We start from the raw sequence: 12,228 nt of genomic DNA on the forward strand, positions 1-12,228 counted from the left end.
CCCAGGAAAGAACCAAAGCATTTTTAAAAACATAACCTCATAGAGACTTGGGATCTGTCTGAACCCTTCTGGATTTGGTTTTGAGCCTCTGAGACTGGCAGCAATGTGATTCAAGGTCTGCTACTGTGACAGCATGAAAGCAAACAAGATGCTCAGAGCAAGCAGTCGCCCCTTTACAACTCCCAGATGAAAATTGAAAGTTATTAAGTTCATATTATAATATGAAACTAGAAGGAAATTCATAAATGAAATTTAGAGCTCTGAATGAGTAATTATTCATCATTAACAAAACTAAAAGGAGAACTTTTTCTCTTTTAGGAATGTCACCTATGCTTCAGGAGGACTAAATAAAACAGGACACCTAGCCAAAGGCATAAAGAAATTTGTATTGCATTGTATTAAAAACAGAAAGTGCAAATTAAAAATGGAAAACAGTACACGGATCATTTAAAATAGGCTAGCCCTAAGAGACCATAGCCTCTGGACTGTGTAGATGAGCTATACAATGTTCCAGAGCTACAAATGCTTTGAAAATGCTTCAGTTGCCGGAGTGTTTTTGTCAGTTTTGGAGTGTAAAGGCTCCCCCAGTCTGAGCTAGAAGCACTTTGGTGTCTAGTGAAGAGCTGTATGGGTGTGGATCAAGAGAGACTCAAATTCCACGTGAGTAGTCTCTCTTCACAGGTATTCCAGCCAGAATGGACCACTAGGATTATTTCTTCCTCCCTCCAGCATACCATGCTAACCAGTATAACCCTGCAATTCTAGAATCAAGCCCAAACCACGCCATCGAGCTAGTTCCTACATTTTAGAACGATATTAAGTCTTGCTTAAGGACTTGGACAACACTGTCCATTTCCTGATAACTACAGCAATAAATAAAGACCCTAACTCTCAAAAATCCCTGGGATTTATCCAGGTCTGATTTGCAGTGCTAGAACTAACCATACTTTTGTCTGCCTCAAGAATGATTTTCCCCCTCTTCTAAAATGCACTGAAAAAATGGCTGTTCTCTCCAAACATTCTCTTGCAACATTTGTGCAGGCCATTGTCCTATTGTATTGACGCATTTACTCGATGTGTCTTTATTTGCAGTTTCACGCAGGTGCAAGCAAATTCCTTTCTCCTCTGATACATCTATCAAAATCTTTTCAAGCAAAAGATGACAAACAAAAAGAAACAGAAAAATCTTTAGGAGAATCCTACCTGAAAAATAGCTATCCAGGCATATCCAATGTTATCAAAATTGATAGCTCCATTGTGTGGATTTATGTCCCCTGCCATGCATACGTTGTAATACTGGTTCCAGTTTATGCAGGCGTTCCTGCTGCTGAAGTCAGGGTTGTATAAACTTGGGGTGTAGGAGTCCATGCTCAGGGTGCACTCCACCTTGTATTCCTTCCTATTTGGGATGTTGGAGCATTTCTGCATGCCGTTTTCACGATGCGATGAGCAGATGAATGGATTCTCCTCTGCTTCGTCTGTCCGGTAGTACGGATGCAGGAAGGTAAGGTTGTATGTCCTGGAGGGGAAAGAAAGAAGAATGAGAACAAACGATGCACGCCTTGTTTCATCAGCAGCAAAAAGGTGCTGGTTCTTGTCCCTGGTTTGGGTGTGTTATTTATCCTTTGCCCTTCAGCCCCATCAGAATGGGGACAGCAAGCCACAGTTGAGATATCAGCCTCTACCTTTGTCTTCAAAGCTTTTTACTTACAGCATCCTGCAAGGCACCAGAGATCTTTCAGTTAAAGATCAGCCTGAGCCTTCCCAAGCGAAGAGGGCAGTTGAAAGTTGAAATGAGAGAGTATAGAGAGAAAAATCCCAGCAGGTCAGGTGCTTCCCAAAAATCTAGGGAACTTTTGGTTTCCATCTAAGGATTTTAAGGTAGCTCTTCTGATGCTCAGAACATGCTTCAGAAAAGCTGATGGCAAAGCAGCTTTCCAATAAATATGCCCTCAGCACCTCTCTGGGATGAGCGAACTGAACTTTAACAAGGAGACACCCAGCCACAGGCATCTCAAATTCCTTCTCTACTTACATAAGAAAAGAAAGAGTCCACATTAACAGGAACTGTATGCTTACTGCACATCTGATTTAATTGGCCTGGATAAAGTTTATGGCTCTGTTACAGCTAAGATAAGCAAGTGCACTAATTGCAGCATGGCAGGGATCTGCCTTTTCCCAAGCCGTGCTTGGGGGCAGATCAGTGAGCCACCAGAGCCCAGGACTTTTCATGCTGTTTGATTAGCATTACTGATCCCCACTGGCACTCACACTGCTGAAGCACTGCTCAAAATGAGAAGGTGCAAAGTCCTAGAGCAGACTTTATCTGCTGTGTTCAGAGCTGCAGGGATCTAAGATGCTATATAATCAGTCAGGAGATAAGGGAAAAGGCAACACACAAATTATACAACCAAGTGAGATGTGGGTAGAAGATAAGCAGGTAATTCTTCAAGACAGGACAGCTGTATTTTTGTGTTTCTGAATGTATCTAACTATTGAATAAATTTGGCTCCAATGTGTGCCAAACTAGTCTTATTCCATACAATTGCTTGAAATTGCTTCCCAAAACCCTTGAGTCAAGCAGGAGTCACTCAACAACTGCACTTTAAGGACAGAACAATTGCTGCAGGGCAGAGCTGAGGGGAAATTAACCCTGAACAACTTTCCTGGGGAATTTGGTTCTCCTCCATCAATGAATTACTTGAGATGGGTGTTTAGGGTTCATCCAGCTTCAGGGATAGGCAAGAGTAGCACGTCAGAGGAATTGGGCATTGTTTGCTGGTGATTAAATGTATTCATCAGTTATTCCCCTCCCATTGCACAGTGTTCCTACACCGCTAGACAAAACTGTAATATCTTCCTCCCAGTTTCTATGCCTTAGATTCAAGAGACAAGGAAGAAACTTGAAAAACGTTTTCCTCCAGGGCTGCCTAAAAGTCTTCTCCTTCTCCTCCCACAAATTGGTTTCACTTGGAGGAAATTTCCATATAAAACAAGATGAAGAAAAGACCGAGTGCTACATTAGCATGGTGTTTGCTAGAAGATCAGATACTACAACCAGCAGAGTTTGTCACTCAGAGCAGTGTATTGCGGAGGCTTGCGAAGGATTAAAATGCACCGAGGCACAAGGATGTGTCTGGGAGTGCTACAGGCTGTGGGCAAAGACAGCTGGGGAACTTGAGAGAAGAAACAGAGGGAGGAGAAGAGACACCTGAAAAGTGACTTCTAACTCACAAGTGGCAGGCAGAGCCCCGGCAGCTCTGTTTTGGCCTTAGTGGGTACGCTGAGAGGGGCTCAGTTCAGTTGCAAAGGGCTCCTGCACCCTCAAATAAATGCGGTGGGGACTCCACACAGCTGGGACATCTCTGCTTACAGCCACAGTGCCTGCCTGAGCCTGCTCACCCAGGGAGGGGATGGGAGGGCTCTGCCCCTCCATGAGACATGAGACTACGGCCATCTCAGCCCCACCAGCCTCGGGAAGGACATTTTCTTCTAAAACCTCCAGGTTTGAGAGGCCATGGGTGCATGTCTCATTAGCCTCCTCCTAAGGAACTCAATAGCAGGTGCTCAGTAGCTCTGAAGTCTTTCAAATGGGACATTGGGGTCAGGGCTTCCCACACCCTGTGGTGGTGACAGGGGTCTAACACCCCCAGAGCCCAGACCCAGCCTGGACTATGCTGGCACTGCCTGATACACCAAAGTATGTATCCACAGCTGTCTGGGTATGACCGGCTTCCCTGAGGCTGACTTCACCACTCTTGAAACCAGGACTTTGTGGGTTACAGGCAAAGAGCTACTTCAAGTCCCTAAGATGATGGCAGGAGAGATCTCATTTGGTACCTTCTCATCAAAGCACCTGGACCTCCAGCTCAGGCTCAACAGATCTCTGCAGTTCTCAAATCCCTGATGTGACAAGTCACGCAAACTCAAAACTTTGGGCAGCTCAAAGCCCAAACCTGGTGCTTGCAGCAGAGACAGCCACAGAAGCGAGTCTCAGACAGTAACCTGCAACCCTAAAACTACACATTGAACTCCCAGCCCTGCGTGACCTTGGGAACATCCCTTGCTCTTTCTCGTTTCCCTTCAAACAATGCTGACCAAGGCTCTTTGATCTGGATGTGCCACTCCAGTGACATACTCTTCCAAACTACAACTGATCATCAGAAAACTTGCTCCAGAGCCAAGTGGGGCTGTGAAACTCAGCAAAAACTTATTTCCTTCACCACCCTGGAAGCAACACCCCACCACAACACCAGCAGCAGGAATTTCCTGATCACAAACACCTTTTGGCAGCGGGCAGGACAGGAAGGCTCAGCACACCACAGCTCGTGGGCCAGTGTAATTAGGATTCTACCCAGAGCAAAGCTGGACTTGCAGAGGGAGATGGACCATCTGGAGGGATGATTGTGTAATTAGCAGCTATGGCTGAACAAGCTCCTTTCCTGGGAGCAGTTTCGTGTTTAGATGCAGACACACACATGCCCATGCCAAGAACACTGACCATGGAAGAAGTGCTCAGGCAGAAGGGCTAATGCATCAGCATGATGCTCCGCTCCGACCTCACACCCGAGCTCCCCTGCGAGCTGCCTCTCCCACCAGAGCGCAATACACACAACATTCAGCACCACACGCGACTCTGCAGCTGCCTGCCCTCCCAGCTGCAGGACTCTGACACATGTTCATTGTCCCAGATAAATCATCTTTATTTCAGTCTGCAGAGCTGATCCCCTGATATGCCCACCCCACTGGGCAGGCTGGACGGGGACACAGCTAGCCAGAGAGCAGTGCGCCAGTCAATTCTGCTGGCGCCCATGTACCCAGTTTTGTTGGAAGGAGGGGATGCAGCCAGGCTGGGGGACCTACAGGACCAATTCCCTTCCCATGCAATGCTTCTCTATTCACTACACATTGCAACTGGAAGGGTCCTTGATGAGCCACATAGACAGATTTGGGAGGCTGCATGTTTCCCATGAGTCACAGTTTAGGAAGCCTTGGGCTGAAGGAGAAATACTGCCTGCAGACACACAGCACCCTGGGCTGTGATCTAATAAGCTGCGTAGAAAAGATTTGGGCACAAACCCTCCAGAGAACCAAAAGAATGACACACTTTAGTGGCTGTGGGAGGGAAATAAAACCAGGAAAACAAAGCACAGCTTGACTGCAAAGGGTGGATGAAGCTTGATTTGATCCTGCTGCTGCCTAGCTGATTTTATACTCCCTTTTCTCTGCCTTGCTCATTTTTGCAATTGTCCCTAAAATCATTTACAAACTAAAAGAAAGTCCTCCTTATGACAGGCCAAAATCAGTCACATGGGGGCCAATTTCTGCCCAGCCCTTTTTAAGCCCTTCCCTCTTCCATGTTTGCCCTGGGCACAGAGACACCATGAGCATCCGTCCGGCTCTGCATGATGCTCTGCCATCACCGAGTAGAGCAGGAAAGGGACACGCCAACCGACAGCAAGCACTGCAAGTATAAGACCTTTTCCTAGTTCCTCTGCTTGATGACCCTGCTGGCAAAACCAAAAAATGGGAAAGAAGGAAGGATAGCAAGAATGAGAAACAACAGTGTTGCAGAATGAGGGAATCCCCAATATCCACAAAATAAATGAATTAGCTCTGCCAAGACCATCTACCTCCACGTGCAGGAAAGGTCAATCTGACTTCCTTGTTACTTGCCAACAGGCATAGCCCAAATAACTTATTAATGGTAATGAATACACTAATCACAAGACCCTTGTGCTCTGGGGAAAAGACATGAGAAACTAAGCCCCAGAATGGATCTTGTTATCACATTAGAAAGGATTAACACCCCTTTCTTGGCCAGCTGCCCAGTGCACATCTTTCTCTGGGCTTGCAGCAGCTTTGCAATGTATTTTCCCTTCTCTGTCCCTGGGCATGTTCATGTGCAGGAAGGACAACAGCAGGGCAGGAAAGTCCATTCTCTCCCATGTCAAAGGAGGCTGAACAATTATTCTCTGCTCCATCTTCCCCCATGCTCAGTCCTCCCAGCCCAACTATCCCATGCAGGACATCATCCACAACCACTGGAGTATGGTGTGTGTGCGCTAAGCACAACCCTGCTACAGCTTTCCGAGGAGCAGAGGAGGAAAGGGAAAAGGTAGAGGAAACTCGGCACCAAGCAGGATCCATTCCCTCCACGAGGAGGCTGCTTTCTGGAGGAAATCCTGCTGACAACCCAACACTGCAGCGCAGAGCGATGCCACAAGGAGCAATTAAGCAGAACTCAGAAGTACCTTTCAGACAAAGCCAGAGCTGTCTGCCTTGGCCGTCTGTGCCTTCTCACAGCTCTACAAAAGCCAAGGAGCCAAAGGCGGTACAATGCCAAGCAGGTACGGAGTTAATTAAGACTGAAGTGCTCACATTATAACTGTCCTGCAGCATTAGATAAATACAAAGCACTTCACAGCTCTCTCCCCTTTCCTGCTTCCAACCCACTGAGTTCCTTGAAAGGCTCTACGAGGGGGAAAATGCTCCCCTGCATAACAACACACAAGCAAGGAACAGCTCCAGCAGCAACAACCCAGACAAACTGGGGGTGACCCAATTCCTTTATTTACAGTGATAGCAGCTCATGATGGCAGGAAGGAGCCAGAGGGGCTTCGTGGGGGAGACACACATCCTGAAGATCTTGCAGATAAACTGCTGGCTTCACTTGCCCTTCCCACGCATGCGTACTGAGCCTTCCTCTCTCAGACCAGACCAACCAAAAAGCCCTTGTGAAATTCCCCCTCCAGCTCCCGCTGTCAGGGATCTCCTGCACTCGCTCACATAGCGGTGGAGACCATCCTGGCACTGCTGTTCCCCACTGCTGTGCAATGCCAGGGGAAGCGCAGTCCGGCCAGCGAGCTCCCTGGGGGGTTGAAGAGGTGTCTGAGCCACCAGAGATCTCTGAAGCACCACTCTGGTCTCCAGGGCTGGCCAGGGAGTGACAGCTTCTCACACGTCCTGAACAGCAGTGGCCAACTCGCTACTGCAACAGCCCAGTAACTGCCTGTAATTCCTTCAAAGACACTACTAAAAGAGTCCTTAATAAAACAACCTCCTTCCAGCATGATTTTGCTTGCAACAGTGCAATTTTCAAAGAGAGAGAAAAAGCAGGTATTTCCAGGACACCTCAAAGAAGTCCCCAAATTTTTATCAGAATGTACTATATTTAAAAATAGTTTCTTTACTTGAGGCAGCCAACTTTCGAGGGGGATTTAAAAAAAAAGGTTTCAACAGGAAGAAGAATGATGGCAAAAATCAAAGTCACTTCTTCCAACTGATGCCTGCTGTAAAGTTGAATGGCCCAGAAAGCTGCTGGCAGCGGGTGTGCAAAGCAGCATACAGCAGATAAGAAACTATATTTGAAGCACCAGTCTCTGAGCTCGCTTACACTTGCTTTACTCCAGAAAACCTCTGGGGCTATGACCCTTCCTTGCCTGGCACCCTGGATTGTGTTCAGATGCTCACCCTTGCTTTAAAGCAGCTCTGTTTTCATCTGGGAGGGTTTGACATCACCACCAAGGTGAGTCCTGCCAGTAACTCAGCTCTTCCCCGTTATGGGGCTGTAAGGAAAATCTGAACCAGGACCATCATCAGCTCAGCCCCAGCCCAGATGCACAGCATGCCTGTCCATCCTCCAGCCCCTCACAGCCTGCTAAGGGCTGGTAAACATTATTTTAGGCTGAGGACAACAACATTGGGATTTAGTGGGACTTGGCAGATAAAACTAAATGACCAGAATCTCATTCCCCCTTTCCCACAGAGCTCTATTCTGTTTACTTCTAACCAAAACCAGAGCTTAACTTCAATCCTGCATCCCTTGCATGAAGGTTGTGTTGTTTTGTTCTCTTTGGCAGCTCTCCCTGGAAGGGGATGGATGGCCAGGGCTCTCCAGCACTGATGCCAAGCACGGCAGCTCGGTGCAGGGATGCAGCATGAGGACACAGAGTGATGGACCCTCTCCAGTCCAACCCTGGGCTTGACTATGCCTATAACTCCACACTGCTTGCAGGCAGATGGCATCTCGCTGCCGGTCAGCAGGACCTGCTAGTTTGGGCCCGGTGCTGTATAATTTAGCCCTTCCTTACAATTCAGAACGATGTAAACCTGAAATGCTTTCCCTGTTACTGCCACACTGAAGTCACTCCATGCCTTTTTCCCCTATACAACTTGCTGTTGGGGTGTTAAAGACCACTGCAGGGGTGAACCATATCCCGATGCCTGGAACTATGGATTCAGAGGAATGAATCAGGATTAACAGAAAAGGTGGGAATCCAGTTTCATCTGGATTCCCCAAAACTTTCACACCAAGCTCCAAGCAACCTGGGATAGCTTCTAGCTGGAAATGAAGGGTTCATTGCAGCCAGGTTTCTCAGGTCTAAAGCTAACCCAGTAAGACACAGACCAAGACAGTAGCTTCAGTCTGGGTGACGGTACCAGAGCAACCCACATTTGTTACACTGATACCGGCACCAGCAGAGCTGCAGTAGCCCCGTCCTGCAACAGAGCTGCCCCATGGGCATGCCAGAAGCCTCATTTCTCCAACTTTCTCTGGAATGCTATAACTTTGTTCACAGCATCCCTGGATACTGCATACTGATATCCAACAGGACTTGGCCACAGGCAATGGATAGCCCACAGCCACCCAAATTCACCTCTACCTGCTGCTGGGGGGGGACCCAGGAACCAGTGCAGAGCTGCAGTGAAGAGGAAGAAGATCTCTCACAAGCCTCCTGCCTCTTCAAACACAGGTCCTGAGGCTTAGCACAGGGAGCCTGATTTTGCCTTCAGTGACCGGGACTGAAACTCTGATAAGAAAATCCTGCGACACCTTTGATGCTGCTAATGGCCATTATATAACAGTCTGCTTTCCCCAGGCTGCTTAATATCTTTACTTAGCAAATGCTTCCCCTGTGGTTAATTTAAAAGCTCCACTTTGCAGGAAATCACACAGTGTTTTAGAAAACTGGTCAAAAAGATGAGAGGGACTCACCAGAGCTAATTACAGCTCTGCGCTCCTTGTACTCAAAGCACTGCCCACACACGGTGCCTGCCCCATGCAATGGGGCCACCCAAGTACAGCTTTAACACCACCCTTAGGGCTTTGAAATGACAGCTCAGGGTAACAGAGGGTCTTGGTGACCAGCAAATTCCTGCCGTGGGTGCAGGAGAGAGCTCACGAGGTTGGAGCATCAAGATGCAGGAGCAGAGGCATACACACATGGCAGACTCATCGATTTTCTGCCTTTCAGCATCTCTGATGGGATGAGTAACTGCCATCAGAGATGGTCTGCAGCACAGAGAAAGGCTTGGAGAGCTGAAAGCCACAGGACTAATCAGTGAGAGGCAGGAGCAGGACCTGGGGTAGAGCTGAGGGATAATCTCTGCTTGTCTTCCAGACACAATACAAGTTGTAGATAGCAGATGATTACAAACAGATATAATTACAGGCTCTATCTTCTCTTACAGAGCTAGAGTTGCCCTGATTAGCTGGTCTCAGGCATTTCCTCACCTCTGAGCCACTGACATCTCCAGCAGTCTCTGACGGGAGCTCTTCCGAAGGATTTTCCCAGGCAGATCTCCCTTTTCCACAGGAGCTTGCACTTGGTTTTGATCTATTGTGCTGATGGGTTTTAAGGTGTGTCCTCACATTGCACCTCTGAAGGGGCAAGCACAGACCAGCCCAAGCTCAGTATCATGCTGGGGGATCACTGGGGAGCAGCGAGAGCAGGACTGTCCCACGGCAGGGGACATCCCAATTGCAGCAGCACCTGCACAGAGTCTGAACACAGGGGCAGAGCCCAGGGCTGGCAGAAGGGTCCACTCAAAGCCCGAGACATGGCAAGTGATGAAGCAGATCCAGGACTCATCCAGGGAACTCAGGCAGGAGCCAAAGAAACCAGGAACAAAGACAAAGTTGGAGACAGGCACACCAACAGCACAGCTCAAACCAGAATTAAGAGCCACAGGCTGAGCTTAAATAGAGCTGCTGGGCCATGGGCAGGGTGTGGGTGGGGGTCCTAGGTGAGGCTCATCAGGGTAATTAAGGCCTATTAGCACCCTCAGCACCTGGCAGGGATGCTGGCCCATGCAACTGCCTAGCTTGGAAGAACCAAAACTAAAGTTTGTATCAAAAAGAGCAGGTGATCAAATGTGCTGCCCATCCCTGATGCCTGTGCCAGGCTGAGAGTGGTGTACAAACGTCTTTAATGCCTTTCACATCAAGCTTCTTATCTTAATACACCTACAAAGAATTATTTGTGTGTTTCAGCAGCATCTCCATGGTGCTGTCTGTACCAGCGTGCGGAACATCTCATCAACCCACTGCCAGGTGGTGTGGTGTGCTAGGTGACCTCCCAGACCTGTACAGTTTTGGGAACTGGCAATTTTAGGAGAGCTCTAATGCTTTTGTCTGTTCTAAATCCTCAAATTCTCAGAGACAGGGATCTCAGCTTCCTTGGACAGAGATACTCCAAACCACTAACATCCTTGTGCAGAGGAAAAACATGAGAAAGCCACTCCAAACCCTCAGTAACATGCTGACAAGTGGGGGTTTTTCATAAAAAAAGTACCTAGCCAGACTCGGAGTCCTGAAGCCAACAACCCTGTGAATCAAGATGACAGCCCTGTTAAGAGCTGCCATTGCGGCTGCGTGGCATGGCCATGTCGCTCTCTCATCCGCGTGCTGCTGGGTCCGGCCCTGGCTGCACCCCGGCTGGATGCTAACCCTGCGGACCGCCGGGGTTTCTCCGGCAGGGGAGAGGGAGAAAGGAAGAAAAGGTGGAGATTTTTTTTGCTGTACTTACATTGCAAAATTCCTGTCTAGGAAACATCTGTTTCTCAGCAGCCCTGCCCAGAGCTGCACACCGACAATCCCAAAGATGAAGAAGACAAAGAAGCACAAGAGGAGGACGTTGCCTAACATAGGCAGAGTATCTAACAGCAGGGTGACGAGTATTCGCATACCTGTGGGGAGAAGGAGAAAACAGGTTAGAGGAGCCCTTTGACGGGGAGAGGGCGAATGCCACATCGATCCCAGCTGCTCTCAGGCTTCGTCATGCAGCCAGTGCATCCTGGGCAGAGGAATTGGGATGTTTATGTTTTCCCCTAAACCTTAAGGCTGAAAAGGAAGGTAAAGAGTGCAAAAGGCTTAGCAGCACATGGGAACAAACGGCGTATCTCCAAAGGGTGGACTTAAGAGTGGGATTTTCAGATGTTTTCAGTAACACAGCACTCAACAACTACAAACATGGGCAAAGCTGCAAGACAGTCTTCCTGGAGAAACGCCCCCACAAACCATCAGCCTCCCAAGAAATTGTCAAAATATATATTTATAAACATACTGAACACCTCTCAGGAATCACACAAATTGTTCCCCTAGACAATACAGAGCCTTGTGTAGGATGATAGCTGCGGCTGCTCTCTGGGCCTCCTCCGTGGACAGCTCCTCTTCCATGGATGACTCCTCTCCTTGCTGGCCACCACCGGTGGCTGAGAGCCATTCATGCTCCAAAGCTCGCAGGACTGCCAAGCAGGGGAGGCAGGAGAAATTTTTACTTTTTTGAGGGGGGAAAGCAGGATGCAAATGGTCCTTCCTCTAAGCAAAGTTCTCAGCTCTGCTCCCTTCTCCTCCTGTGCAGGCTGCTGAGACACCTTCCCAGCTGGTCCCACACCTCTCTGCAAGGCTCCCTATGAACCTGTGTGCAGAGAAGGGGTTCCCCCAGCACCTTTGCTGCCAGGGAAATGCTGATTTCTATGCAAGATCTTCCATCCTAAATAAGAAGATTGAGGAGTGAGTCAACCTTGCAGAGCCTCAGCTAACCCTTGCATCTCTGTCCAGCATGCTCCCAGCACCGCTGCCCAGGGGTGACTGGGCAAGAGGCAGGGGCTGGGCTGGCGCCTGGGGGCTGCCCTGTCTCACACATCAGGGCACCTTCAAACTCAAGGATAAAACAGGAATAAAAAGGGAATAACGACTTGCAGCTCAGCCGTTCAACAGAGGTTAAATGAACCTCTGAGACAGCGACCAACCATCATTTCAACAGTTGATAACTGATGAGAGGAGAACTAATGAAAAGAGGAAGAGATAAAGGCAAATGTTAAATTGTAGGAAAGAATAAAACCAGAAACCGAGCCTCGGGAGCCCGGCGCTCAGCAGAGAGCAGGGCTCAAGTTTATGACATGGTGGAAATCAATGGAGCTGTGGGGTAAGGTGACACTGCT

General features: G+C 48.5%; 1 protein-coding gene across 1 annotated transcript in view; it reads right to left on the minus strand.

The window, feature by feature from the left end:
- The window catches only part of CACNA1H (calcium voltage-gated channel subunit alpha1 H), a 256,884-nt gene that overhangs the window by 104,492 nt on the left and 140,164 nt on the right, over positions 1-12,228 (minus strand). Inside the window, exons 5-6 of the mRNA XM_075165481.1 lie at positions 10,812-10,971; positions 1,204-1,519 (exon numbers count right to left, since the gene is read on the minus strand). Coding sequence (XP_075021582.1) covers positions 1,204-1,519; positions 10,812-10,971 — 476 coding nt within the window. The remainder of the gene's footprint in view (positions 1-1,203; positions 1,520-10,811; positions 10,972-12,228) is intronic.

This window comes from Calonectris borealis, chromosome 16, assembly GCF_964195595.1.
Source record: "Calonectris borealis chromosome 16, bCalBor7.hap1.2, whole genome shotgun sequence".
NCBI classification, from domain to species: Eukaryota; Metazoa; Chordata; class Aves; order Procellariiformes; family Procellariidae; genus Calonectris; species Calonectris borealis.